The sequence below is a fragment of the Cinclus cinclus genome, chromosome 25 (assembly GCF_963662255.1).
Source record: "Cinclus cinclus chromosome 25, bCinCin1.1, whole genome shotgun sequence".
NCBI lineage: Eukaryota > Metazoa > Chordata > Aves > Passeriformes > Cinclidae > Cinclus > Cinclus cinclus.
Window position 1 is genome coordinate 3,605,894 of NC_085070.1, and position 27,892 is coordinate 3,633,785.

The 27,892-nt window shown below is 51.5% G+C and overlaps 3 protein-coding genes across 6 annotated transcripts; 2 read left to right on the plus strand and 1 right to left on the minus strand.

Annotated features, from left to right (window-relative positions):
- The first annotated feature begins 3,670 nt into the window (after nt 1-3,670).
- VPS26B (VPS26 retromer complex component B) lies at nt 3,671-17,813 on the plus strand. Of its 3 annotated transcripts, none has more exons than XR_009933948.1 (6): nt 3,671-3,916; nt 7,528-7,684; nt 8,760-8,924; nt 9,695-9,870; nt 10,252-10,425; nt 10,502-10,522. XR_009933948.1 is itself a non-coding variant. In XM_062508511.1 (6 exons), exons 1-6 carry the CDS (start codon nt 3,694-3,696, stop codon nt 17,547-17,549), a joined length of 900 nt encoding a protein of 299 aa, XP_062364495.1. In that variant the 5' UTR covers nt 3,671-3,693; the 3' UTR covers nt 17,550-17,813. The 3 variants fall into 3 exon arrangements, 2 of the variants coding, with proteins under 2 accessions (XP_062364495.1, XP_062364494.1); XM_062508511.1 differs by lacking the exon at nt 10,252-10,425 and adding an exon at nt 17,514-17,813 and having other exon boundaries at nt 10,502-10,644; XM_062508510.1 differs by lacking the exon at nt 10,252-10,425 and adding an exon at nt 11,077-11,331 and having other exon boundaries at nt 10,502-10,644.
- On the minus strand, nt 11,368-19,862 carry THYN1 (thymocyte nuclear protein 1). Of its 2 annotated transcripts, none has more exons than XM_062508512.1 (7): nt 19,768-19,862; nt 19,011-19,094; nt 17,807-18,033; nt 17,303-17,371; nt 16,573-16,665; nt 15,883-15,978; nt 11,368-15,271 (listed from the first exon to the last, which is right to left on the minus strand). In XM_062508512.1, exons 2-7 carry the CDS (start codon nt 19,051-19,053, stop codon nt 14,993-14,995), a joined length of 807 nt encoding a protein of 268 aa, XP_062364496.1. In that variant the 5' UTR covers nt 19,054-19,094; nt 19,768-19,862; the 3' UTR covers nt 11,368-14,992. The 2 variants fall into 2 exon arrangements, with proteins under 2 accessions (XP_062364496.1, XP_062364498.1); XM_062508514.1 differs by lacking the exon at nt 19,768-19,862 and having other exon boundaries at nt 11,368-15,039; nt 15,121-15,271; nt 19,011-19,257.
- A 144-nt stretch (nt 19,863-20,006) lies between these two features.
- Nucleotides 20,007-27,716, plus strand: ACAD8 (acyl-CoA dehydrogenase family member 8). The gene is made up of 11 exons (XM_062508650.1): nt 20,007-20,124; nt 21,476-21,576; nt 21,941-22,110; nt 22,751-22,860; nt 23,092-23,168; nt 23,439-23,576; nt 24,211-24,346; nt 24,450-24,547; nt 24,759-24,911; nt 25,850-25,952; nt 27,010-27,716. The coding sequence occupies exons 1-11, from the start codon at nt 20,049-20,051 to the stop codon at nt 27,060-27,062; spliced, it is 1,215 nt and encodes a 404-aa protein (XP_062364634.1). The 5' UTR covers nt 20,007-20,048; the 3' UTR covers nt 27,063-27,716.
- The last annotated feature ends 176 nt before the right edge of the window (nt 27,717-27,892 follow it).

Consider the following 27,892-nt stretch of genomic DNA (forward strand, 5'->3'; position numbering starts at 1 on the left):
GCTATGCTGCCTGCCCAGAAAAAGACAACATCAGTCCTCTTCCAGACAAAACAGAGAACATCAAACCATCTGGACATCATGTCCCAACCCCACAAGTGTTCAAGGCCAGGCTGGAGCAACCTGGTATGATGCCTTGGGATTTAGCTTTTATATTTTTCAGAATCTCTGCTGCTTAGTCTGTAACTTCACATTAGGTGTTAGTAAGTTCTGTTCACAGGGTGGTTAAACACAACAATCCCTTTCTAACTAGAGAACCAAGGACAACTGGTACCCAAAAATAAGAAACAACAGTGAAGGAGAGGGGGAAAGGCAGGGGGCTGAGACTTCATGGCCTGGGGCTGTGGTTGGATAATTAACCCCAAGATGTAGACGAACCAAACTTGTAAAAGTGCAAAAACTCGTGACTGGGATCCATCTTGGATTTGATTTGGGTGTAGCCCTGGCCAGGCTCCTGCCCAAGGTGTATCCTTTCAATAAAATATCTATTTCATTCCCTTTGCTCTGCCTAGTCTCTGTTTTAGGTCAGCCATTCCATGACAGTCTAGTAGAAAGTGTCCCTGTCCATGGAATGAGATGAGCCTTAAGGTCCCTCCCAACCCAAATCTCTCCACAGGTGTCCCAGAACCTAAGAAAGTTGAAGAGAAGAATAAAGAGCTGCTTGAACTGCACCAGACTGATGCATCATCAGCAGTGACACATTCCAGCAGGATCACCAGCTGACTGACCCCTTCCAGCTGCACCATGGAGCTCAGCAACACTTCAGGGTGTGCTGGAATACAAAGGGATCCTGCTGTGAACTCACCTGCTGGAAACACTCAGCTGCTGGCTATTTTAGACCGACATTTTTGTTCTCACAAACAAACCCATCCAGATGTGCTGCAGAGAAATGCTCCCTGGCTGCAGAGCAGGAACAGCAATAAGCTTCTGCCTTGTCTGTCAGAGCAGAGGGAGCTGTGTGGTTCCAGCTCTGTGCACTGTGAAGACTCCCGTCACCTTAGCACAGGACTCAGACCTGCACTGAGGCCACCAAATCCCTCTGTGACAGGAGGCCAGGCTGCCACCAGCCTGTGACACTGCTCATCACTCCCACCACTCGTCCCGTGGGGATTTCAGGGACATCAAGCCAACACTTGCTTTACCTGGAATTGCTACAAAGCCCATCCTGCCTGACCTGTGCTGTCCCCAGCCATGAAGAGGCACACCTGAGGCTCACCTGGGATCTCCAGCAGCAGCAGGTACAGCCCAGCTGAGTGCAGACCAGACACCCTCTGCTGTGTGCTCGCTCCTTTTTGCTGGCCCACATGCACAAAGTGATGCAGCACAGCCACCAGGGCCTGATGGGACAGGCTGTTCTCAGCAAACAAGGTCCAGACATTCTGAGGCGAAAGAGGAATAGTGAGGAACCCCATAATAACACTGATGTCCAAAACTAGCCATTATTCAGATTTTAACATGTGCCACTCATGCCTTGGGTTTTAGCTTTTATAGTTTTCAGAATCTCTGCTGCTCAGTGTGTAACTCTGAAACTTCACATTAGGTGTTAGTAAGTTCTTTTCACAGGGTAGTTGGACACAACAATCCCTTTCTAGCTAGAGAATCAATGACACCTGGTACCCAAAAATCAGAAACTAACAGCGAGGGAAAGGGGGCAAGGCAGGGGGCTGAGACTTCATGGCCTGGGGCTGTGGTTGGATAATTGACCCCAAGATGAACCAAACTTGTAAAAGTGCAAAAACTCGTGACTGGGATCCATCTTGGATTTGATTTGGGTGTATCCCCAGCCAGGCTCTTGCACTGCCCAAGGTGGATCCTTTCAATAAATACCTATTTTATTCCTTTTGCTCTGACTAGTCTCTGTTCCAGGTCAACTTATCCATGACTATCTTCCTATATATGTTATGCTTTTAGAATAGTTCTAATAATTATAATACAAAGCACTATATATACTTAATATTATGCTAAATTATATTATTAAAATTTGGGAATAGCTTTCTTCTGAGGCATTCCAGCACACAGAGCAAGAATTGTTTGAATAGTTTCTGAATATTTTGCGGATTTCAAGGCAAGGCAGATGTGACAAAGTGAGAGTGTCTGGCTCTGTGTTCAGGTAATGTCACCTCTCTGCCCTCCTGGTCCCCAGCAGCAAAGGGCTCCAGAGCTTGGTACAGGCAGGTAAAGGTGTTAGGCCCATTGGCTGTGATCCCCTCCACCATCCGGGGCTCCAGAGGCTCGGTGTCTGTGAAATCCAGATCCCACACCGTGTCCACCCACGCTGAGAGGGGGTGAAAAAAAAAAAAAAAAAAGTATTTATTGTTGGAACGCAGAAACCTGGGAGTTTTGAGCTTTCTGACACTGACCCCCAAGAGAACACTGCTTTTGACCTGAGACCTTGGAGAAAGCTTCCAAATTTGAGTGATGGAGTTAGAGTCACAGGTAGCTGGAATAGAGGTATGCGATTTCACATGGTGAAGGGTTTGGAATTTGAAGGTTTTAGAATATAGTAATAGGCATATTACGGGTGACAGGAGTCTGGTTATTGGGCCAAAAGTATAAATAATATTGTTATTTCTCTAGTGCATTGTTTAGTTTTAAGAGATCTTGTAACTAACTAGATTCAGGTCTCCATTTGGCTCAAATTTAGCTGGTAGCTAGAAGTGTTGCAGAACTGTCTGTGATTTAGGTAAGATTTAATAAACAACCAAGTCCAAACAGGAGAATTTTTTTCTCCTCTGTGTTTTTAATCCTGACTCAGAGCGAAAACATAAGAAAATAAAGACAAGCCCCTGATTAGGTGGTGCAGTTAGCCCTTTCCCAGCGTATAAGCACCAGGGGCGAGATTTCTCAGAAACACGGGGTTCATCCCAAACCACCACGGAATACCCAAATCCAGCGGGACACGGGCGCGCCATGGGCAGCCGCTGGCAGTGCCAGGAGCCAGCACCCCCCCCTCCCTGGTGTCACCCGCGTCCCGGAACCGGGGGAGAACCGGGACTGGCACCGATACCGGGACGGAGAGCGGGACACAGACTGACACCGGGACTGGGAGCGGGACGGCAACCGATACCAGGACAGAGACAGAGAGAAACAGACAGCGGGGGAGACCATGACAGAGACTGGGACCGGAACAGAGACCCGGCCAGGGACCGAAACTGAGACCGGAACAGAGACCAGGACCGGGACAGAGTTCGGGAGACGGGTCCCGGCCCCGATCCCGACCCCGGCTCGCACCTGCATCCACGTCCGGCAGCCGCCACTCGCCGAGCGCGCTCCGCAGCAGCTTCGCGGCCATCGCGCCGCCGCCCGCTTCGAACGCGCCAATGGCCAGGCGGGCCAATCGCCGCTGCCCCGGAAGGAGCGGGGCGGGCCGGGCCGGGCCAATCGCCGCTGCCCCGGAAGGAGCGGGGCGGGCCGGGCCGGGCCAATCGCCGCTGCCCCGGAAGGAGCGGGGCGGGCCGGGCCGGGCAGGGGAGGGGCTGCCGGTGCGCGGTGCGCGGTGCGCGGTGCGCGGTGCGCGGGTCCCGGCGCCGCCGCCCCGGCAGCGCTGCCGCATTGCGGCCACTCCCCTCCCCGCGCCGCCGCCGCCCCGGCTCCTTCCCCGGCGTCCCCGCCGCCCCCCGCAACTCCGCCCCGGCCGCGATCCGCCAGCGGGGCCGCGGGGTCCGCCCGCGCCGCTCCGCGCCGCATCCCGGGGCCATGAGTTTCTTCGGATTCGGGCAGAGCCCGGAGCTGGAGCTGGTGCTGAGCGACGCCGAGAGCCGGCGGCGGGTGGAGCACAAGACGGAGGAGGGCAAGAAGGAGAAATACTTCCTCTTCTACGACGGCGAGACCGTGTCGGGGCGGGTGGTCCTCACCCTCAAGAACCCCAATAAGCGGCTGGAGCACCAGGGCATCAAAGTGGAGTTCATCGGGCAGATCGGTGAGCGGGGCGGCCTGCGGGCCCGGCTGTCCCTTCTTGGTGCCCCTCGTGGGTGCCGGGAGTATCGCTGCACCGCACGGGGCCGGGATCCCGCTGCTGCCGGGGGTCCGGGGAGCATCACCGCATCCCACAGTATCGGGGTGCCCACAGGGGCCAAGGGGCTGGGGAGCGCTGCTGAACCCCAGGGTACTGAGATCCTTGCGGGTGCCAGGGGTTCAGAGAGCACTGCTGGTGCTGAGAGTCCAGGGAGCATCGCTGCACCCCATGCTAGCCCCACTGGTACCGGGGCATTGCTGTGCTCCATGGCTCTGGGATCCCACTGGTACCGGGGGTCTGGGGGCATTGCTGTGCTCCATGGCTCTGGGATCCCACTGGTACCAGGGGTCTGGGGGCATTGCTGTGCTCCATGGCACTGGGATCCCACTGGTACTGGGGGTCTGGGGACATTGCTGTGCTCTATGGCACTGGGATCCCACTGGTACCGGGGGTCTGGGGACATTGCTGTGCTCCATGGCACTGGGATCCCACTGGTACCGGGGGTCTGGGGCATTGCTGTGCTCCATGGCACTGGGATCCCACTGGTACCTGGGATCTGGGGACATTGCTGTGCTCAATGGCACTGGGATCCCACTTGTGTCGAGCAGGTTCCTCTCACTCCTGAGTGATGCTCGGCTGCACGCAGCATTCCCACGGCTTCCTGACATTATTCCGCCCTCTGAGCTGGGCAGCTTGGCCTGTTCTCCAGGCTTGAGCCCTGGCAGAAGGAAGGGCATTCCAGTCCTTTTCCAGGTCATTGTTCTCCTGTCCTAGTTTCTCGCTTCTGCTCGGTCACGGATTTCAGCTCCGAGCCAGGCGCGCTTTGGTTCTGTCCTTCAGCTGCAGGTCAGCCCCGACCTGCTGCCAGCCCTGCTCCCCAGACTACCTGCTCCCTGCTCCAGGAGCTGCCTGCCTGCCTCTCTTGTCCCTGCTGATCCTCTTAGGGATGCTGAGGGTGCTGATGGACTGGCTTTTGTCTATATGTCCCTTTTAGCTGGTTGGATCACCTTCCGTGAGGCCTGCAGGCTCAGCCTGGCTGATCCCATCTTCTACCCCATGCATCTATGCACGGTTGGCTGAGTGACTTCAAGTTGTTCAAAAGTTGTGGTTATCTGTGCGTGTAACCTATTCAGGTTTAATATTTCCTGCTTTCGTAGAGGCAAGGCAGCTGCCACACCCACCCCTCCGTTCGAGCGGAGCTCTCCGTGCTCCACAGACATGCCTTGAGTCCCACAAGCCAAAATAAGTTCAGGATGTTCCTTCCCAGTGATGTGGCTGCATGCGAGGCCTCACATCTGTGGCTCTGTGTGCTTGGCTCTAAACCCCAAAATCACTGCTGGAGCCAGGGGCCTGCAGCCTTTGCATTGCAAATTGTGTGGTGAGGGAACGTGAGCAGGAGATTTCCCACCCAGCCCCGATGCTGCTGTTTGAGTTTTATTGGCTTTGTTCGTGCCTGACTCTGGTTTTTGGAAAAGAAGGGAGTGTGTAAATGATGGAGTGTCGGTGAGGCTGTTCACCAGGAGCCAGGTTATGAGCTCCTATTGATACACTTGCCCATGGAAATTAAGCATGAACTTTGCTTCCTACTCCACTGTCTGCTGTGCTGCCTTGCCTGCTCCTCATTCCCCTTTTTGGAAGACTTTTGAGCCGTGTCTGTGTGGAATAACTGCTTTGTATGCACGTTATTGCCCAAGCAGGGTGTGTTAGAGCTGCTGTAGCTGCACATTTGTCATTATTCCCCTCAGGCTTCTTAGATAAATCAGTGAAGTTTGTACCACTAATTGCACTTCTCAATGCTCTCCATTGCTTGCCTTGTATTCTGACTTCTTGCTGCCACGAGGTCAGTGTGAAGGTGAGATAATTTAACAGGCAGGGGACTGGGATGTGAAGGAGGGATGCTTTACAGGGAAGATGATCCAGAGCAGGTACCAGAAGCCAGACTGTGAGTGAGTGCTGGGTCCTGCCTGCTCTCAGGTAAGCACAGAACCCATTCCAGATGGTTTCACCTCTGGTGGCTGTGGCCTGAGCAAGCCATAAAAATGTTGGCAGGTTATTTTCTCAGTCTGGAAACCTTATAGCTCTGAAAACCTGAAATTACAGCTTATACCTGTTTGACAGGCTGGAGTGTGGGAAACTTTGCTTAAGGCTGCAGGGTGCCAAACATGACCTTCTGAGGTAGCAGAGAACTCAGTGCACTGCCATTTTCCTCCCCTTGCTTTGAGTTTGATTTGTGCCTTCTGCACATTGTGTCACGATGGTCTGGGCTGTTTCCTCTTTTTCTTTTGGCACGTGGCTTCTCCCTGTCACATCAGCCAGCACTTCCTCTCAGTGGACACACAAATTCAGTGCTCAGAGAGAGGCTTGGTTATTTATGTCACCTGCCCAGCCTAAAGGGCTTGGTGACATTTGCTGTTGTGCGTAAGTGAGGAGAGCTCTAGTGCCAAAATTTCCATTAGAGAGATAAGGTGAGCAAAGGGCTGTGACAAGCAGGCATCACTTAAAAGCTGAAATCTCATCGTGCATCTCAAGGAGGGCAGAAGTGCAGCTCCTGAGCACCTCTAATACCTCTCAGAAGCCTCCTCTGCACAGTTTAGTGCTGACACTGAGCTTGTGTGTCTGTGATTGTGTGATGACTTAGGTTTTTGTTGCCTCATCTAAGCAGAAAGGATTTGCCTTTGCAGAAGGACTGTGTGGGTGTCCTGTAGGCACCGGCTCACACGCAGGGCTGGGAAGGGCAGGTTTCATTGATGGTTTTGGGTAATCCCAAGCTGTTCATGCAAATTGCAGTGTTTTAAGGGTTTTGTTGCTTTGTCTTGAGGCAGAAAACTCGGTGGAGGTGTGGATGATTGCTTTCATTAAATGAGGAAACCTTTAGTTTCCTGCTGATGTGGGAAGGTTGTGGGGAAAAATGAGGCAATGCTGGTCACTTGAGCTGTTTTGAGCAATGCTCTCAGAGGTGAGAGCTCTTCCCTCACCATGCTCACATGGCCATTAATGTGCTACCCGTGGGCTGGAGGGGCAGTGGATTCAGCTGCATCCCCACACTCAGGGTGGTTGTGCAGCAGGATCAATGTGTTCATTTATTCCCTGCTGTAGCTCAAGGTCACTCAAGCTCTTTGCTGTCCAAGGATGAGCAGGAGCAGTTGGAATCCTCCTGTCCCCTTGGTTTTGCTCTGTCACTGTCTATTCCACACAGGCAGTGATGGTTTTTACTCACAGTGGCAATGCCTTTGGCCTGGAATACAGAGCAGAAAACTATTGGAAGTGTTTGTGTGAGCTGCAAACCATATTTAATATTGATTATAGGTGACTCGTGTCTCCCCAAGGCAAGTTCTTGATTTATTATAGTAAAGGAGGCTGTGTGGACCTTTTCCGTCCTGTTTCAGGGAGGAAAGTTGTGGCCTGCACTTGGCTGTGATGGAGAGCAGGGAACAAGTGCTGTTCTGTGGAGCTACAGGCTCCCCTGGTAGGTTCTGTGAATGGTATTCAAGGAAGGAGTGACCTGGTCAGGAGAGTTGCTGAAAATCTCCCATGTCACATGGGGTTAGGCTTAACCTGGATTTCCATTTTCCTAGAACTCTACTATGACCGAGGGAACCACCACGAGTTTGTGTCTCTGGTGAAGGACCTGGCCCGACCTGGGGAATTCACTCAATCACAGACATTTGACTTTGAGTTCACGCACGTGGAGAAACCTTACGAGTCCTACACGGGGCAGAACGTGAAGCTACGGTGAGTGCCCTGCCCTGGCTGGCCCCAGCTCTGCTCTCTGTTAGTGCTGCTGCTCACTCTGATGATGCAGAACTCCAGATTAATTTTGGGGACTGAGTTGTAAAAGGCTGCTTTGAGAAGTTTATTTTACAAGCGTGCATCAGGCTCTTTATGGAATTTGTTTTTCCCTTTTGAGTGACAAGAGAAATCAGCCCCTTCTGAATCAAATACTTGCTAATTGATTTGATAATTCAAAAAATCAAAATAAACTGTTTGGTTTAGTCTCCAGTGGGGATTTTTTTTCTGTAATCAGTCTTGTCAACTTTAATTGTGCTCTGTACGCAAACAGATTGTGCCTTGTTCATATATTAGAAATGATATTTCACATCAAGGCATTCAGTCGACTCAAAATCCTTTCACTGACTTCAAAGTGGGGGTTGGAAAAGTCTGAGATCTACACTGGGAGGTGTGGCTGTGCAGCCTGATGTAATCTTGCAAAAGGGCAGTGGTTTTAACATGTGCAGGCTGTTCCTCACATCCCCAAAATGGGGCTTAGATAACTCGGGCTCACAAATGCATGGAAGCTGAGAGGAGCCTGCTTTTCCATCTGGAAATTCCCTTCTGTCTTTTCCAGTGTGGGGTGTTGGCTGCTCCAGGGGCCAGTTCATGTAAAGAGCTGGGGGCTCTTTTGCTATGGGTTTACTTTCTTCAGACCTGGACTAAAAGAGAGTCAATGACATGGGAAGAGGAGCTTCCTTGCTGTTCTGCTTCCTTGTGGCAATTCTTTGGTTTCCTGCTTATTTTGTCCCTTTGGACATTCCCTGTTCTTGAAATCCTCTCAGCCTTGTCTCAGCTGTGTGTGAGCTGAACTGAGCACCTCACCTTGCCAAGGAGAAGGTTCCAAGCTTCACTGGGTAAAAGGAACTTTCTCAGTGGATCTGTTGATCACATTTTCTTGAGATTTGCAACCAAGCACGTTTCAGCTCTTTACATGGATTTGTGTAGTCAGGCTGCTTGGATAGTGCAGCCCAAGCCAGCCAGCCCCCGTCCCTGCTGCCCCCTGTGTGACCCTGATGGGAGGGGACTGTCCCTGCAGGTATTTCCTCCGTGCCACCGTGAGCCGCAGGCTGAACGACGTGGTCAAGGAGATGGACATCGTTGTGCACACCCTGAGCACCTACCCCGAGCTCAACTCCTCCATCAAGATGGAAGTGGGCATCGAGGACTGCCTGCACATTGAGTTCGAGTACAACAAGTCCAAGTGAGTGTCTCAGGAGCAGCTGGGGGCTGTGGGGACCCACCTGTTAGAGGTTTCCTCAAAGGAATTCCATGTCCACGTGCTCCAGAGAGGCTGGGAGACAGCTCAGATCCTCCCTGATCCATGGGCTCCTCTCCTTCCCCCGTATCTGGATCAAGGAGTGGGAAGCAGTGGCTGTGGCTCACTTAGCCTGGAGCACAACATGAAATTCTTGCTGTAACTTCCCACTCCGTGCATTCTCAGCCAGGTCAGTACTTCCAGGTGTCTCCAGAATGCAATGTTTGCTCCTTATCAGGCAATACAGCTGAAGTGTGGGAATTAACTCCAGCAAAGAAGTTGGGAAGAGCTCTTTTAAACTACTCTCAGTGCATCTTTCCCAGCTGGTGCTGGCAAATCTCCCTCCAAGTGGTGATTGCCCAAAGGTTGGACTTGATGATCTCAGAGGTCTTTTCCAACTTAAATGATTCTGTGATTTGGGTTGGTTTTAATTGATCCAAAATATCGAGTTTGTAGCCTTTGCTCTTACAGGGGTTTCTTGCAGATATTCAGGCTGAAGTGATGTTTTTAATTTATCTGCTCATGCTAAATGTTCTTGTGGGTTTCCAAAAGAGCAGAGGATGGAAATAAAGGGCTGGTTGCTGGTGGGGGTGGTTGATTTGCCATCTGCTGTGGATGAGAGCAAAGTGCCTGCCCAGCAAGTTCTTGCACGTCAGCCCGAGCCCTGCTCTGCTGCACAGGGTTTGATCCTGGTGTTTTCTCCCCTCTCGTGCCAGATACCATTTAAAAGATGTGATTGTGGGGAAGATCTACTTCCTGCTGGTGCGGATCAAGATCAAGCACATGGAGATAGACATCATCAAGAGGGAGACAACGGGCACGGGTCCCAACGTGTACCACGAGAACGACACCATAGCCAAGTACGAGATCATGGATGGGGCACCTGTGAGAGGTGAGAGGGCACAGGACCCCCCAGGATTCCTCTTCGGGAGGCTTTTGGGGTGGGAGTTTGAGTCTTGCAGTATCTTCTCCTGTGTGCTCAGCATCCTGTTCCACTGGTGGGCTCAGAGCAGGGGATTGATCTGATCCCCTTCGTTCTCCAGTGCGATGAGGGCCAACTGAGGCAGAGTGAGTTGCAATGACTTAATTCTTTTGATGAAGCAGTGGTAGAACCAGCTATAAATTCACAGTTGGCATGGGCCACCAGCTGGCATTGCTGCAGCTCAGAGCAGAGAGGGTGTTCTTGCTCTGTGCCAATCTCCTGTGCCACTGTTCCTTTGCCCAGCAGTCACCTGCCAGAGAAAATGTCACCTTACTCATTTTTTTCCTGTAGTGCTGTCTTGATGCAGGTCCCAAAAGAGTCCTGTGCTGTTAGCGTGGAGCTGGGATAGCTGGCAGCAAGGGCAGGATCTGGCTGTGGACCGTGCATGCTGGTTTCCGAAGGGAGTTGAGGTCTTCTAGCTCATGTTAGTGCACTTGTGGAAACGGGGACAAAGGTTGTGGCCGTGTGAGTTTGTGTTTTGCTGCTGCTCTCCTGGTTTGTCTGCATCCTGTCTGTGCTGACAGCTCCATGCCCTTTCCAGGGGAGTCCATTCCCATCAGGCTCTTTCTGGCTGGCTACGAGCTGACTCCAACCATGAGGGACATCAACAAGAAGTTCTCAGTGCGTTATTACCTCAACCTGGTGCTGATCGATGAGGAGGAGAGACGCTACTTCAAACAGCAGGTGAGAAACAGAGCTGCTGTTCTCCTTGTATCTGTGGATGGTTGACTGGGAGGCTTTTACAAGGACCTACAGGGAATTTGGGATTCATCACGTGGAAGGATGGTCTAGAAGAACATCCACGCAGGTCAGATTTGTGTGGTGGTGGGGAGGAATTTGGAAAGTTCCTGCCTGGAATTTCTTTTCTGCTCAGTGGTGGAGCTTCTGTGCTTCACCTTGTCAGTGGCACTAGAACAGAGGTGCCGTGGATGTCTTCTGTGTGCCCAGACCCCAGGGAGGAGCTCTCTACCCAAATTTCGGGCAGGCTGCACTGCCAGGTGTGTCCTGGCTGCTGGTGGAACAGGAGCCTGGTTCAGCCTGCGGGGCTGGGTGGGGCAGCAGGAGGTCTCAGCAGAAGGTCTGGAGCCCTGACAAGCCTTGGCCGTGTCCCTGCAGGAGGTGGTGCTGTGGAGGAAAGGGGACATCGTCAGGAAGAGCATGTCCCACCAGGCTGCCATCGCGTCCCAGCGCTTCGAGGGCACGTCCTCGCACGGCGAGGCCAAGACCCCCGGGCAGCCCACGGAGAACAACGGGCGGCAGTGAGGCCGGGGGGCCCCGGGAGCCCCCAGCACAGCGGCACCGACGAGGAGACACTCAGAGACTTCACAGAAATCAATTCCCGTTTTTGACTTCATTCCTTTCTTCAAAGGACTGCCGGGGTGGGATGGGGCGGGGAGGGCTCGGCGAGCTGGAGCGCTGGCGGCGCTTCCCAATCCATCCGTTCCTCTGGAGGCTGGTTTGAGGCTGCTCTGAGGCCGTGTCCGGAGGCTGCGGAGCTGCCTGATGTCCTGTGTGCCCCGAGAGCCTAGGCCTGGCAGCGGGGAAGGGGAGAGCACCTGGAGGCCCCGTCTGCTTCTTCCCGGCCGTGGGCAGGCTGCTCTGGGGCTCTGTAGGATGGGTGTTTATTCTTGCCTTTCCGAAATCTTCCCTGGGGAAAACGTCCCGGTGATTAGCTGGATGCTAGAGGAGGGATCAGAGACTGTGGCGTGGCCTACTGGAAATCTTGTGGTGTCATCCCCTCGCTGCTTCCCCTTCTTCCTCTTCGTGCTGGCGTTGGATTCCTTGCCACGAGCAGTTGGATGATGGAGGTGACTCAGCCCTGGGACTGCCACCCAGCCACCAGGAGCACGGGCTGGGCCGTGCTGTGTCCCACCAGGAGCTGTGGCTGGTAGGAGGGAGTGAGATGTGTGGGTACAGGAGGAGGTGGCAGGGGGTGGGCAGAGCGGTGATGGTCCCAGTGCTGCTGGGTGGGCAACAAGTGAGGGCAGGAAGGCTCCTGGCCACGAGCTGTGCCTTCCTAGTCATGTCCTGGCAGCTGTCTGAGCACTCCCAAGATCCACACTTCAGGTGCTGCTGCAGAGAGGTGTGGAGAGCAGTTCTGGAGCTCTTGGGGGGTCTCCTGTGGGGGGGTTTGTGCTGCACACGCTGCCCTGCCCGTGTCTGTGTCCTTGGGACAGAGCAGGCTTTGTGTAGGGACGGACAGCAGTGTGGGCACACGTGTGGGGGGTCTGGTTTGCTGCCTCGTGCCTGCGGGACAAGGATTAGTGGGGACAGAAGGTGGATGCAGTTGTTGTGGGAGGCTCAAAAAGGTCTGTGTGGGCTGCTGGAAGGAGCCAAGCAGCACCTGGAAGGGTGGCAGAGCTCTGATTCCAGACACACATTCCTGAGGCCTGAGCTGAAGTCACCAGCGAGGTCTGAGAGCATGCAATGAACTGAGAACCTGAATGTGGGTTTTCTTTTTTTTTTTTTTTTTAAATAAGCTGCTTTTAGCCTTCAGCTAAGTAGACTCATGAGAACATTCCCAGAAGGAAGTCACTCCTCCATTAAAAATCAGATGTGGCTTTGTAGGTTTGATTGACTGAGTTTGGAGAATGTCCATGCTGTTCAGCTGCCCTTCAGCAAGCAGGTGGTGAGACCTCCTACCCTGGGGAGAGACAAGCCTGCACCAAGTGCTGGGACATGAGCTCTGTCAAATGGGATTTGTCTGGATTTCCCTGAGTTTGTGGCTCGCTAGTTTGTCCAGCTTCTTTCTGGCTCTGGAATCAAGTTCCTCTGTCCTACAGCTGAATGTAGAGCAGGTGTCTTGCAGCTGGGAAATGAAGTTTCTGCTTTGTTCAGTGGAGGGAGCGGGGCTGGGGCGGGAAGGGGAGCTTTTTATGTAATGACAGCTACTGTATTTCAGTGATAAATGTGTGTTTCTGCTTGCCAAAGTCAGTTATCTTTTCCTCACCACGTGTAAGGTTGTGGTTTTTAGTAGAGCTGGCCAGTCTAGCTCTGTAGAGGACACTAATGCTCTCATCTGTGCTGAATGCTTGTGTCACCCCATGGTTCTGCTGTGCACCACTGAAGACGTGGCTTGCTTGTCCTGCCACGGGGAGTCTGTGCCATGGGCTGGGGCCGTGTCTTCCCAAGGCTCAAAAGCTCACTGCAGACAGCAATCGCCTTGCTGTGCCAGGGCAAGGGACCTCTGCTATGACAAAGGAGCCTGGGTGTCACTTTGGACACTCCTCTCTCCCTCCCTCATGGGGAGCTGGCTGTGCTGCAGCCAGGCACAATCCTTTAGGGACAAGTGAAGCTCCTTTGGGAGCCTTTGGGGATAACAAACTACCCTTCTATGGCTCAGCTGAGCACAGCAGCACCCTTACAATCTTCTTAAGCTTTTCTTCAGCTCCCTCCTTGCCTTTAATCCTTTATTCCTTTATTCCTTTATTCATTTATTCCCCTGCATTGTAGGCCATGTGGTGGGAAAGAAGCCCTCTGGATGGAGATGTATCTGCATTCCAGGAGTGGTTTTTTTTTTTTTCCCTGCCTGACTGGATGTAAGATCATTGTCTGGCTGTAAGGAGATGGCTGTTCATCTGTTCATCATTCCTAGAGGGTTCCCTTGGAAAAGGTGCATGAGCCTCTACATTGATTTGGGGATTTTTCCTAGTTTGTCCCCTCTCCCATGCCCCAGTGTATGGAACCAGAATTTAGAAATTATTCCCATTTTTACTGAATCTGATGGACCATTCATTAGCCACTCTGTTTGTCTGAGGTGGAGCAGATGTGCTGAGCATCCTTAGAGAGAAGCTGGGGTCACTCCAGGACAAGGTACTCTAGAACAGTGTTTTGTGAGCATGTGAAGGGGCAGATGCTACTTGAGCAGTCGTGTCCCCCTGAGCTGGTGGTTCTGTGCTGTACTTGGGTCATTCCCTCTCTCCCAGGCAGAAGGGAGTGGACAAGTACCAAACCAAGCAGTGCAACTTGTAATTAAGCCTCTGCTGTGTTTACATGTTTCTTAATTCGTCGTCTTTTCAATGGCTGTATTTTAAAACTTGGGTTTTTTTGTCTCTCCAATTAAAAAAAGCCAGCCCTGGCTGTCAAATGCTGTGCATGGGTTTGTCTGATGTTTTATATTGGGTTGGGTTTTTTCCTGTGGTATGAAGAGATTTTTCTTTCAAAATGCCACAGTGTACAGCTCTCCAAACATACTGGAGGAATTTGTCCTTTGTTATCTTTATAAATCCTTGGTCTTTCTTTAAGCTGTGTCACTGCTTGGCAGCTGTACTGGTGGAGGACCCATGTGGCTTAAAAATTAGCTGGCTGGCTTTATTTTCTTCTATTTCCCTGATGTCAGAACTAAAATGACGTGGGAACTTTTGTACCTGTAGGAAGTTCACTGTGATCTGCTTTGTGCATCCATCTCCAGAGAGACTGTTGACAACAGCATGCACTGACAGCATGAGGGAGGACAGCTTCACTCTGACACAGAATAGTTTAGATGGGATGTTGGGAAGAAATTCTTCCCTGAGGGTGGTGTGACCCTGGCACAACTGTGGCTGCCCCATCCCTGGAAGTGTCCAAAGCCAGGATGGACAGGGTTTGGAGCAAGCTGGGATAGTAGAAGGTGTTCCACCCATGGCAGAGGGTGGGAGGAGATGATTTGAGGGTCTCTTTCAACCCAGGCTGTTCAATGATTCTTAATTTTCTGGTTCTAGACAGAACTCAGGAATTCCTTCCTGCAGAAGAACGTCCCTCTGCAGTACAGGGAGCTGCACTAGACCCCAAACTAAACAAAGAGGATGCACCTGTTTCTTCCTCAAGAGATAAATTACAGATTTTTCCACTACTAAAACCCAGGTAGCCACAGTTGATTCCAAAAGGCTTTATTTATTGAAAAAATAAGCAAAAATAACTGTGTCAGGGGAAGGGACATGTGGCTGCGGATCTTGTGTGGGCACGTTCGTGGTGCTGTGCTTGAGCAGGTGAACTTGAGAGTTGTGCTGGTGGAGGAGGAGGCATGAGCAGGCTGGGTGGGAGCTGTGCTGCTTTAATGTGGCTTTTCCTCTTCCAGGCTCAAGACAAAATCAAATTCCTCTGTGGTAAGGAAGGAAAAGTCGTAAGTGAAACTTCCAGCTTGTCTGACAGGTGGAATCAAGAGTGCCTGGAGGTTCTCACCTTGTGTCAGGGGTTGGATGGACAGACGTTGCCTGGTGAAGAGCATCATGTCCTTGAGGGGGCCCCCATCTGCTTTGTGTGCCAGGTGGTGAGCCTTGATCTCAGAGAGGGGGATGAAGCGCTTGGTCATCCTCACAAACTGCACATCCACCTGGGAAGGGAGGGGCAGCACAGGAGCAGGTTGGACAAGGACACGGCCTCCAGACATCCCATAAAATCTTTGAGGGATATAAAAGATTTGAAACTGGAAGCATTGCTTTGGTCTGCTCAAGGCTAAAAGAACTTCCCAGTATTTCTGGCACATGATTTGTTGGCATTTGTTGTGCACCAGCAAGGTGCTTTCGTGTCACAGACAATACAAAATTCACATGTGGGATGCAGCCAGCCCATGAACACTCCCTTCCCTACAATTTAATGTGCCTCAAAACTACAGATTTGTTTGCTGTGCACTGACAGTGGTTCTTAGTTCATTTTCCTAACTCAGGGTTCTGCCATACGTGGAGACCAGGTCTGCAGCCAAGATTTGAAAATGAAGAGAGGGCAGCTCTGCAGCCAAGATCTGAAAATTTAGGGAGATACATTTTGGCAGCCTTCTGGAAAGGATAGGGGGAAAAAAGCAGAGAAGACAGGACTGAATTTTCTCTTGAGAGAGAAAAAGGCCAGGACAGAAGCTTAAGATTTTCAATATGATGCAAAGAGCCCTCTCCCTTCTCTTGGCTTGCACACAGAGCTTGAGCAGCTGTATTTAATAGAGTACATTACCATGGACCACTTGGGGTTCTCTTTTCTGCTGGTGGAGTCATAGTGAGGATCCTTCTGATCAAACTGTGTGTGATCAGGGTACGCCTCCTTTACAATCTGAAGCAGAAGGGGAGAAGAAAGTTTCCATCAGTTCAAAATCCCTGTCAGCAAAGGGCATGAGATGTGACAAGGAATAATCCTGGTGCAAAAATCAGCCTTGCTTTCCCTGAACTCCATTCTGACAGTTTGCTTTACATTTCTTGGGTGGAAAAGTGCAGAACAGTAAGTGCAGCATCACCTGCTTGAGATCAGTGTGGAAGGAAATGGAACAGAGGAAAACTGGGGAGCTGATGATGATCTTTGTGATGAGTTCTCTTAAAGAAAAAGCTGTTCTGTGCCCTGGCTTTATTCTACTGCCTAGTGGGCTCTGCTGACTAGAATGGAGTGAGTCAGATTGGAATCAGAGCATGGAATAGCACTTGGCTTGGCTGGGAGTGCCCTGAAATGTCAGCAGGAAAACAGCACAGTTTGGCTCCATCTCTCTGGGGACACATGGCTGAGTCAGCCCTGTAGTGTTGAGCTGAGGTGTCCTGGGCTCATTCCCTGCTCTCATGTATGAACAACTCCTGCACTCTTTGGTCTGAGACACAAGGAATGAGCTGTTTGATAAACCATTCATTATCACTTCTCTCCCCAAACACAGCCCCTCACCTTGACAAGGGCCACAATGCCAGGCTCTTTGCAGTTACTGTGGTAGAAGAAGGCCTGCTGCCCAAGTTTCATGGATCTCAGGAAATTCCTTGCCTGTCAGGAGTAAACAAGAGACTTTCAGCTGTTTCCATCAAGCTCTCAGGGCTTCATTATAAGCAGCCAAGAGTAGGAACCAACAAGAGAGGTAGATGAGCTTCAGAATTACTCAGATAGTGTTTCCTACAGTTGTCATAGAGATGTTTTTGTGCTGGAATGAAATTAAGCAAAAACAAGGCTAAAGAGCAAGATCCAGTTGGTCAGAAAGTGTGTGGGAATTCAACAGCTCAGCCACCCTTGCCCAGGAGAGCTGTCAGCAAAGAACTCAGAGCAGATCATGTGTAGGGGAACAGGGAATCCTGTGTAGTACAGGGACCATACACAGCAGGGGAACACAGGTGAAACAGAAAGCTGTACACTGACAGAGAATTTGGGGAAGTACAGACTTGCTGTAAGGTATCAAAGGTTGGTCTAAGTGAAAGAAGAACTGGATGATTTGACAGAATATTACCCAGCTTGAATCTACCTCTGACCTAGAGGCCACGAAGCAGGAGTTGACTTCAGATCCCTGCCAAAATGCACCTGTATGAAAAGGTAGAGTGCCCCAAAAGGAAATGCTTCAGGCACAGGAACAAGCTGTGGGCAGAACCACTTTCTTCCTACTGCTATTTCAGTGCCCCCATGTGCTTCCTACCTGGTAGTTCCTTACTCCATCCCAGCAGGTTGTCTGATTAGGCTGAGCTTTCAAGTCGTCAACACTGAACTGCCAAATGAAATGAAAATAAAGATTCATTCAGGAGGTTTGTGATCTTTACAGTGTCATTGTCTGCACTGAGCCTAAGCATTTGTGGCTAGCAGCTCCTTCAATTATAGCACAAACTTGACACAATTTTTATCTCCCACAGGGCCTACAGAAAAACCTTGACAAAGCAGCAGTGTAAAGGCAGAGTCTGAAATAGATGCTGCTCCTGTGACCAACAGCCAAGCATCCTGAGGAGCCGATTTCCTTCTGTATTGCACGTATGAAACCCCAAGGTTGCCACCTTGAACAAGAACATTTTGTTTTTCTATTTCCAGGAAGACAAATAGGTTTTGAGAAGAAAAAACCAATCTGAGTTGCCTGATGCTGTCCCTCAGCAGCTGGGCAGGAGTGACCTTGCTGCTGTCCTGTGCTGAGTGAGGGGGTGCCAGTGCTTACCTTCACATCCACCCCCTTCTCCAGCCTGCTCTCAGGTTCTGATTTTAGCAGCCAGTGACAATACGTGATCTTGCTTTCTTCACCACCAGACCCAGATTCTTTTTTCTTCCAGTTCTTCCATCCTGACTTGGAGCTCCCAGCTGGAGGTTTTGAAGGCTTCTCTTCTTCCTCCTTATCTGAATTCTCCTCCTTGGTTTTGGCAATTTTAGCATCAGGCTCTTTTTTATCTTAAAAGACATGGAGACACAACACATTTTGTTTCAAAAAATATTTTTAGTTGTCCAAGCTGGTTTCACACATTTGACTGGAACAGGAGTTTGGGGCACCCCAGGTGCTCAGGGTAAGGTAGCAGCATTATGCACCAATGATTCTGAGTACTTCTAATTTGCATCTGAAATAAGGGTATTTTTTGCATGTGCAAAAATGCAGTTTAATACTCCCAGTTAGTAATTAAAAACCCTCAGGATAAACCATGTTTGCCCACAAGAAGTGTAGTTGAATTTGTTTAATTAATTGCTGAGAAATCAGCTGCAGGCAACAAAATACATTTAGGTGAATCTGGTGAGTAAGAGGAACATTCACCAAGCAAACCAAACCATTTCAATTCCTGCAGGAGCTGGAAATCTTAGCTTAACCTCCAGTGAGCTACCTGTTCAGAAGGGATCCACATCCTTTGTTCCTTCAGGACACAGACAAAAAAAAACCCCAATTATTAAGAAGTGATTAAGGGTAAATTAAAGGGTAAAAAGATGGTTATTTGCTAGAGTGGATCAAGCAGATGAGTGGCACAGATGAGCCAAGCGTGCAATTTTTTCATCTTGTACATTAAACACCACATCATGATGCCTCCAGTGCAACGTTCTTGCTTTTTGTTTTTGCAGCAGGTACCGCATCAGCTTCCTGGCACTGCACTGGGTGTACTCTGACTGACCAACTCTGCTGTGCAGGACCTCAAAGCTCTGCATAAGTGGGCCTGAAATCCATTTCCTGACCCCCTTGTGCTGAGAATACATCACTGTCCTTATCACACACCTAGCAGGCTTGTCTCAGTCACGCCTGGGTGCTCAGCCCATTCGGCACAGGAAATGCTGTCTGTAAGACACTGCCTGTGAAAGACAGACGGTTAATACGGCTGTCTGTAGTTTCACTATAGCCTGCAACCTCAAGTGAGAGATGCTAAATCAGTCAGGATGTCAGCACAGACCTGCTACTGCTCCTTTGTCTCTCTTCCTGCTCGGCCAAGGCATCTCTGGTCTCTCTGAATTATGTTCTCTTCACTGAGAAGCACCTGATGGACGAGAGGAGGAGGAGGAATTACTGCTCCTTCAGGCAGCTGAAAAAAGTAGAGACGGCTGAGGCAGAGAGCCGCGAGCACAGTAGGGCGAGTGGAGAGCAAATCAATCTTTCCTTGAGCTCAGCCACTTCCTCCATCAGTGTGAACGCTGGCAGGGCTTGGGGACCGCACCCTGGAGCCCCGATGGACACGAGCAGCAGGGCTGGGCTGCCGGGGCCGCCCGCGAGCCGTGCCACGGGAGCCGTGCGGGCTGTGCCGTGCCACGGGAGCCGTGCGGGCTGTGCCGTGCCACGGGAGCCGTGCTTGTCTCCGGAGCTCAGCCCAGCCCCGCCCCGGCTGTCCGGCTCTGCCCGTGCCCACCCCAGCCCCTCGGGGAATGGCTCGTTCCCGGTGCCCGGCCCGGACAGGGGGGCTGCGCTGCCGGGTCCCCAAGGTCCCTCCCTGCCCTACGGACCCGCGGAGAGGCGCAGGCCCGTCCGTCCGTCCGTCCATCCGTCCATCCGTCCATCCGTCCATCCATCCCTCCCCTGCTCGCTGTCAGCAGCGTCCGCACGGCCCCGAGCCGGCCGCCTCCTGCCAGGCCGGCTGGCATCAACTTTTCCACTTTCTATGCCAAGCTTTCCCCTCCCTCCCTCCCTCCTTCCCGGCCCTCCGAGCTCCCGCTCACCGGCCCGGGCCGCTGCCGCCTGTGCTGCTCGGGGGGATGAGGACGCTGGCGGTGCCGGGCGGGGAGCAAGAGGAGGAGGAGGAGGAGGAAGCCGCGCTCGGAAGCGGCGCCCGCTATGCAAAGACCGGGGCAGGGCCGGCTCCCCTCGCTCCCTCCCCGTCCGAGGAGGCGGGCGGCGCCGGGGGCAGGACTACAGCTCCCAGCCTGCCCCGCCGGGAGAAGGGAACCGGGAACCGGGGGCCGGGGGCCGGGAAGCGGAGCGGCTCCGCACGGCCTTGGCCATGGCGTGGCGAGCGGCCCCGCGGGCGGCGGCGCGGCTGCTGCTGGGGCGCCGGGGGATCGCGTCCTGCATCGACCGTAAGGAGATGCTGCAGGCTGCGGGACCCCCCCGCGGCTGGGGGAGGCGGGCTGGGGGAGATGGACGGCCAGCCGCTGGCCCCGGACCTCCTGTCCCCGCCCGGAGGGATGTCCCCAGCTGGCTGTGTCGCTGCTCCGCGTGTCACTGCTCCCTGTGTCCCTCCTGCCCGTGTCACTGCTCTCTGTGTCCCTCCTGCCCGTGTCACTGCTCCCGGTCAGGGCGGTGCGGGGCGCACAGCCCGCGCTGGGTGCGTGCCTGGCAGTGGGACAGAACCCACAAAAGAATGTCCTTCCCCCTCCCTATCCCTCTTTTACCTTATTACACCGTGCTCAGCAATGGGAAAAAGCCCCCCAAAAATATCCTTCCCTCTCCCTATCCCTCTTTTTCCTTATTACACCGTGCTCAGCAATGGGAAGGAGCGTCCAAGGAAGGTCCTTCCCTCTCCCTCCCTTACCTTTATTAGGCTTTCACAGTTTTTCAGATTAGACAGTGATTCAGAGAATATCTCTCAGAGAAGGGGGATTATAAAAATGAAGGCAAGTTTTTTACAAGGGCAGACTAATAGGACTGGGGGGGATGGATTTAAACTAAAAGAGGAGAGATTTAGGTTAGGTATTAGGAAGAAATTCTTGTGGCAGAATTCCAGGTTGCCCAGAATTTGTGGATGCCCCATCCCTGGCAGTGCTCAAGGCCAGGTTGGACAGGGTTTGGTCTCATGAAGGTGTCAGGTGGTTGGAACAAGATGGTCTTTAAGCTTCCTTCCAACCCAGACCGCTGTAGTTCCAGAACACTTTGTAGATTAATTGCTTCAATGTAACAACACTTAAATTTGAGTCAGCAGCATGCCTGTGAATTTCAGGCGAGGAACAAAGAAAGCAATCTTTGACCCTTGTGTCCGTGAAGCAGCAGGTTTCAAATGCAGAGCCTAACTAAAGCTTTAGATGCTATTTCTGAAGGGCTGCTTTAGTCTTTATTTGCTTCCAAGTCTTTTTTTTTTCTGAAGTCCCAGCACTGTTCCCTCACATTTCTTTAGCACAGACTTAGTGAGATGGAGTGACAGCTGCCACGGACTGTGCTCCCCTGTCCTGGCTTTCCAGTGTAGCTAGCATAGAGCAGACAGACACAGCTGGGATCTTGGATTTGTTTTGTCCCAAGAAAGCCCCTCCCAAAGCCCCCTGCTCTCAGCGCAGTTCATTATATCCCCAAAGAACAGAGAAATGGTCTCTGCAGCAGAGACCCTGAACTGTTTGTGTGAGCTAAGGGGCACCTTGAAATTATTTGGAGTATAGACAAGCTGGTTGTGCTGCTTTCCCTCAACAGACTTGTTCTGATCTCTTCCTCCTTTTCTAGCATCCACTGGACTGACTGAGGATCAGAAGGAGTTCCAAAAAGTTGCCCTTGATTTTGCTGCCAAAGAGATGGCTCCTTACATGGCCGAGTGGGATGAGAAGGTAGGACAGCCTCACAAGGGTTGTACTGCTCCCTTTTTCCTCCCTTAGGATGTTATGGCCCCTAGGTCTCACTGAGGGTTTCCTGCAACAGATCTGGAGGTTCTTGTTGAAGCTGCTGCTGTAGGAGGGAGGGGAAGTCATCAGAAATACCTTGAAGCTTTCCTAGCCAGGTTATTAGATCACCTGAGTCTTAGGTTCACTGCTGAAGATGGAGTGTGTCTGTGTAGGTACCACCTCTTCTTTGACCCACCCAGTTGACTTAAACTCTGCACCATGGTGAGACTCTAATTGGTAGCCTAGGGACACCAAAAGAGATTGAACTAACCCTGAATATTCACTGGGGTATCTCTGCCTGCCCCAATAGGAAATATTCCCTGTGGAAACAATGCGGAAGGCAGCCCAGCTAGGATTTGGTGGGATCTATGTGAAACCAGACGTTGGTGGCTCTGGATTGTCACGACTTGACACCTCCATAATTTTTGAAGCTCTGTCAACAGGATGTACCAGCACCACTGCTTACATGAGCATCCACAAGTGAGTGTGTCTGGGTAGGGGTGGATGGTGTCAGCCTGGCTGCTCTGTGGGCTGTAAATCCAGCTGGAGACAGCTCCCTCACTGCTACTCATTATTTAAATATTTAAATTGTGACCTCGAGTACACACATCCCTAGGAGGATCCCTGGATGGCAGTAAACAAATACTGAGATTCCACCAAGAAGTAATTTTAGCTTTGTGGTATGCAAGATGGGATTAAGTTCTGGATTTTGTTCCCTGCTCTGCCACTTAAGCTATCCATAGATAGTAACCTGCCTGGAAAAAGCCTTTGTGCCTCAGCCTTGCTGTGACAGAGCCCAGAGGCACCACCTGATCCTGGGGCTGTCCTGCTTGTACAGACATGTCCAGTGACAGGTCACTTGGCACAGAGAGCTGTAATGATGCTGCCTCTTTCCTCAGGTGCAGTTTTCTGGAGAGGGAGCAGGGCTGAGCATGGAGTGGAGACTGAGGCTCTTGAACAGGAGCCTGCTGTTCCATAGGGCAGTGAGTCCATGGTGAATGGAAGGTGTAACAATACATTTTCAGGCCTCAGCTCCGTGGAACTTTCCTCTGTTCAGCCAGGGATGTTCTTGCACAACCTATGTACAATCCTGAATGCTGCTCCTTCTCCCCCACCCCAGCATGTGTGTTTGGATGATCGACACCTTTGGCAATGAGGAGCAGCGGCGCAGGTTCTGCCCCTCGCTCTGCAGCATGGAAAAATTTGCCTCTTACTGCCTGACTGAGCCAGGTGAGCATCTACAGCTCAACCAGGACATCTTCTCCTTTCTCTTTAACTGGATATGAACATCACAAAGGTCTGGAGGTGAAAAGTTTCTCTCCATATTCATTTGTGAATTTGGGGAGGAGCAGATGATGATTGCTGAGATGCTCGTGGTACAAACTCAGGGTATGATCCCAGGGAGAATTTGTAGGCCCTGGATCTTCTGCTTCATGGGATGCTTCCTTACCTCTCAAACAGGGAGTGGCAGTGATGCAGCTTCCCTGCTGACTTCAGCTCAGAGGAAAGGGGACACCTACGTCCTGAATGGCTCCAAGGTACCACTTTGCTCCTGCTAAAGCTGCCTGCACACCGGGGCCTGGGTCTCACTGTCCTTCCCATTCCTGCTGTCTCCTCACCTCTGCATTCTCCCCAGGGAGGATGTGCTCTGCAGAGCTTTCACCAACTGGGTCCCTAAATGCCTCTGGCTGTGGGGTCTTTGCCTCTCCATTTCTGTACCCTGCCAGCTGTTGCTGTGGGCTCAGGGTTAGTTTGCAAACCCACCCCAAAGCCTCACTTTTCTCACTTTTCATTGTGCCCTGCTGCAGGCTTTCATCAGTGGGGGAGGTGACACCGACGTGTACGTGGTCATGTGTCGCACAGGGGGCCCAGGCCCCAAGGGCATCTCCTGCCTCGTGCTGGAGAAGGGAATGCCAGGGCTCAGCTTTGGCAAGAAGGAGAAGAAGGTAAGAGGCTTGGTTTGTGCTTCCTGTGAGCTTGAGGACAGAGACCACAGAACCACACAATCATTAAGATTGGAAAGACCTCCAAGACCATTGAGTCCAACCTGTGACCGATCCTGACTTGTCAGCCAGAGCACTGAGTGCCATATCCAGGCATTCCTTAAACACCTGCAGGGGTGGTGACTCCCTGGACAGCCCATTTCAATTCCTGACAGCCTTTTCCATGGAGAAATTCTTCCTGATGTCCAACGTGAGCCTCCCCTGCACAGCTTGAGGCTGTGTCCTGTGCTCCCAATGAGCTTGTCTGTGCAAAGCATTAGGGATCTCTTCATGGATGGGATTGGAGTCCCAGCCTGGCATGGTTTTACCAAGCCAAGTCCAACTTTGGTGAAGTCTGCCCAATACCCATCCCTTTGGTAAGTGAAGGATTTTAGTCTCAGGAACATCAAGATCACTGGATTTGTGCCTCTTCTGAAAAACACCCATTCCAGTTTCCACACTGAGGCCAAACTGTGCAGACCACAGGTGCCTGTGGCAGCTTGGCAGCAAGACCAAGGGGCTGGGAGCAGGCTGGTGGTTCTGTGTTGTAGCTGTGCTGCTCCTCAGGCAGTCTGGAAGGAGCTCTGTTTTTTCCCAGGTAGGCTGGAATTCCCAGCCAACTCGGGCTGTGATCTTTGAGGACTGCGTTGTTCCTGTGGGCAACCGGCTGGGAGCTGAAGGGCAGGGATTCAGCATCGCCATGCAGGGGCTCAATGGAGGCAGGATAAACATCGGTGAGAAAGGCAAAGAGAGCCAAGGGAGGAGGGCAGGATCTTCTCGTCGCCTGTCTGAAGCAGCTTAGCGTTCACTCTGCGTGTCCTTGGCTTTTCCCACCAGCTTCTTGCTCGTTAGGAGCTGCTCACGCCTCAGTTCTCCTGGCTCAGGAGCACCTCAGTGTCCGCAAACAGTTTGGGGAACCCCTCGCCAACAACCAGGTAACCCCTGCGGCGGCTCTGACCCCGCAGCTGCGCTCTTCCTCATCGTGGCGCGGCCGCCCCTCGCTTCACAGGGCCTCCCCTGCACAAGTCAAGGACGCGCTTTTCCTGTGTAAGGAAGCGTGCCGTGCCCGAGCCCTGGGTGCAGTGGAGGGGCCGTGGCTGAGAGCCCTCTGAGGGTGCTGACGAGCCCTCGCCGTGGCTCTGGCAGTACCTGCAGTTCCGGCTGGCAGAGATGGCCACGAGGCTGCTGGCAGCGCGGCTCATGGTGCGCAACGCGGCGCGGGCGCTTCAGGACGGCCGGGAGGACGCGGCCGTGCTCTGTTCCATGGCCAAGCTCTTTGCCACCGACGAGTGCTTCGGGGTAGGTCCCTCAGACACCACTTGGGATTCTAATTAAAAGCTTGGAGACCACCCCCCATTAATGCCCAGGGTCAGGGAGAAGTTTGATGCTATAGCGACCCAGAGCCAGGAGCCTCATTTGATGTTTTATAAGATAATGTGGATACTGCAGGCATAATCTCTGAGAATTAAAGGATCTTTCCATGGTTCTTCCTGTACCGCTTCCTAGGGGGCCAAAAGGGAGACAGGACAGGGAGCAGTGTTTTTTTTTTGTTTGTTTTTCCAAGGAAAATTTGCATTTTTCAGGGTGATCGTTCCTAGGTAGCAAGTAGTCTTTCCTAGACAGCTGAAAAATTACGTTATTGCTTTGAAAATTACCACTTTGAGAAATACCTTATTTTGTTACCTTATCAAAATGTCCCCACGAAGAGAAAGCAGAAAGGGGAAAAAAAACCCAATTGACACTTCCTAGCCCAGTGTCGTTTAGAAGCTATCTTATGTATTCAGCACTCTGCATTTTTGCTGTTGTTGTGTTTTCTATCCCAAACGGAGGGATGGGACTCACGGAGTCGTGTTTCCATGGAAACCAGCGCCCGGCCAGCCCCTCCCCTGAGTGGCCGCCAGGTGGCGATCGGGCGGTTCGGGTTTGCATCCGCAAACCTCAGAAATGCAGAAAAAAATCGCCTTATTCCCTAAAAAAGCCCCATCCCTGGGTATCTCTGCATCCGTCCCTGGGTATTTCTGTGCGTTGCTGTTCGCATAAACACACCCTTCATGTGAAACCGGTAACGTGATAGCACCGAGAGCAGCACTGATGGGGACTGAGAGTCACGCCACGTTTTTAAGAGATGAGATTAGGTAACCGGGAAAAATAGTGAGCCCAGGTTCCTGGGTCCTTACCGAGCTTCTGCCACTGACGTGTCCTCTCCAGGTCACCTCACAGCAGTGTTATCCCCTTAGATCTGTAACCAGGCCCTGCAGATGCACGGGGGCTACGGCTACCTGAAGGATTACGCGGTGCAGCAGTTCGTGCGAGACATCAGAGTCCACCAGATCCTGGAAGGTAAAAGACACTCCTATTACAAGTGAAGTTGGGCAGTGGGGTTAGGAGAAAAAGTGCCCTGGAGGCCCCCACCTTCCCACATGACTGATTGCTGGGTTTCAGAGCCCTGTCTGCTCTGAGCAGGAGGTGTGCCGTGGGTGAGTGCCCTGGCTGGGAGCTCCCAGTGTGGGAGCAGTTACTGGCTATTTTAAGAGTCTTACAGCAGAGGAAGGTATTTAGTTGTCATGTTAGCAGTGCCTCTGTCCAGTTTCATCCCATTACTCCTGGTCATGTGATGATTCTCCTTAGCAATTCCTCTCCTGTGATTTTGGTCTGTTTGCACCCCTTGACATCGTGTCTCTAACAGTATCTGGCCTTTTCTAAACTCGGTTTGGCCTCCTAAATACTCTGCTTTCCCTGCTTTGAAATCCCCTCACCTACATCCAGGGTACCTGGAAAGGGACATCTCTTTCTTATACCGAGTGGGTTTGTGTTGTGTATGTGTTAGATGTGAACCAGAGAGCTGAGATATTGGTATAAATCCAGTTCTGCTCAATGCCTGGTCCTGCATCCTCCCAACACCCATATAAACAGCACTGGCTTTCCCAAGCAATATGCTGGCACTTGGCAGTTGGATTTTGGCCCAGCCTCTCCTAAATGCCACTTCAGCTGGTGGGAAGAGCTTCTCTGTGCTGTAAACTGCACATCAGGGAAGAGTTCTCTTGGCCTTTTGACGGGAAAAACATTGGACTATTGACAGTTGAGAGATGGGCACTACTGATTCATGATCAGAATCTGAATTTTACTGCGAGCTACATATGTTTATATACCATTTTCAGGAAAGCTAGTAATTTTTTACTACATTCATTTAGTTAAACATCACACAGGCAAACTTTACATTTCTACTTAGTTAAATCTTCTTTCCTGTCAGCCAGACTTGATCCAATCTTCTTGTTTACTCTTCTGTTTGCTCTTGCCAAGGTATCTTGGCAACTTCTAATTAAATCTTCAGTATTATCAGTCTCAGTTACCACATCACACCATGCCTTAACTGTGTATCCCTTGCATCCTACTACAGGTACCAATGAGGTCATGAGGATGATTGTGGCCAGGAATCTGCTACAGGGCTGAAGCCAGGAGCCTTAAAATCCCTCCATCTGTTACAGCTCGGCCTGTTTCCCTCCCCAGCTCTCTCCCTGGGAGTGGAGAGGGGGATACCCCAGTGGAAACAGCCTTCCTGCCTTATGCACAGCTGGGTGGCACAGCTGCACGCTGTGCCTGGCACAGCTGCTGTCACCAGGCTGGCATTGCGCAGCCAGAAATCACAGCTGTGAATGCAAACTTCTGTCTCCAAATCCTGCTCCTGGCCTGCTTGCCACATATCCTCCATGGAAAAAGAAACACCAGAGCTGCTGCTCACCTCTGTTAAGTCAGGATTGAAATGGGAACCTCGGGCAGAGGTGTGGCCTGAGCCCATGGCATCACTGACATCTTTATTCTGAAGGAATTAACTGCTCACAGCATCCCTAGGAACAGATGTTCACAGGTTCTAAGCGTTTTTTTTATTGCAGGATGCTGCTCCTTTAGCTAGAAGCACTCCCTCTTTTCCCAGCAAACTTTTCCTGATGTCCCAACCACTGCTTGTTCTCTGTATTCCCACATCTTGGTGCTTAATCTCAAGGAAGCCTTTGCAGCACAAAAGTGCAAATGAAAAGCTAAGGTTATATACAGAAATATTGAACTCTGTGGCCTCTAATCAGTGAAATCATGGCTGTGAACAATGTAAGGGGAGTAAAAGTATTGGTAAATTAAACTATTTTTTTCCTCTTGGGTTTAGAATCAATAAAGCAAAGATGGAAATGTTACTGGAGTGAAAATTATGATCATTTCCTTCTGTGGTATTTCAGGTGTTTAAACAGAAGTAACAGGGAATTTTGATGTAGGCATTGAAAAATAGTTCT

Excerpts from the sequence above, each read along its gene's own strand:
- VPS26B (XM_062508510.1), top strand. The coding sequence starts at position 3,694 with ATGAGTTTCTTCGGATTCGGGCAGAGCCCGGAGCTGGAGCTGGTGCTG. Across the intron at positions 8,925-9,694 it reads TTCGAGTACAACAAGTCCAA|ATACCATTTAAAAGATGTGA; the intron begins GTGAGTGTCTCA and ends CTCTCGTGCCAG. Across the intron at positions 9,871-10,501 it reads GGATGGGGCACCTGTGAGAG|GGGAGTCCATTCCCATCAGG; the intron begins GTGAGAGGGCAC and ends TGCCCTTTCCAG.
- THYN1 (XM_062508512.1), bottom strand. The coding sequence starts at position 19,053 with ATGCCTTGGCCGAGCAGGAAGAGAGACAAAGGAGCAGTAGCAG. Across the intron at positions 15,979-16,572 it reads GCATTGTGGCCCTTGTCAAG|ATTGTAAAGGAGGCGTACCC; the intron begins GTGAGGGGCTGT and ends CTTCTGCTTCAG. Across the intron at positions 15,272-15,882 it reads AGAACCCCAAGTGGTCCATG|GTGGATGTGCAGTTTGTGAG; the intron begins GTAATGTACTCT and ends CTCCCTTCCCAG.
- ACAD8 (XM_062508650.1), top strand. The coding sequence starts at position 20,049 with ATGGCGTGGCGAGCGGCCCCGCGGGCGGCGGCGCGGCTGCTGCTGGGG. Across the intron at positions 22,111-22,750 it reads GCTTACATGAGCATCCACAA|CATGTGTGTTTGGATGATCG; the intron begins GTGAGTGTGTCT and ends CCCCCACCCCAG. Across the intron at positions 24,912-25,849 it reads CCACCGACGAGTGCTTCGGG|ATCTGTAACCAGGCCCTGCA; the intron begins GTAGGTCCCTCA and ends TTATCCCCTTAG.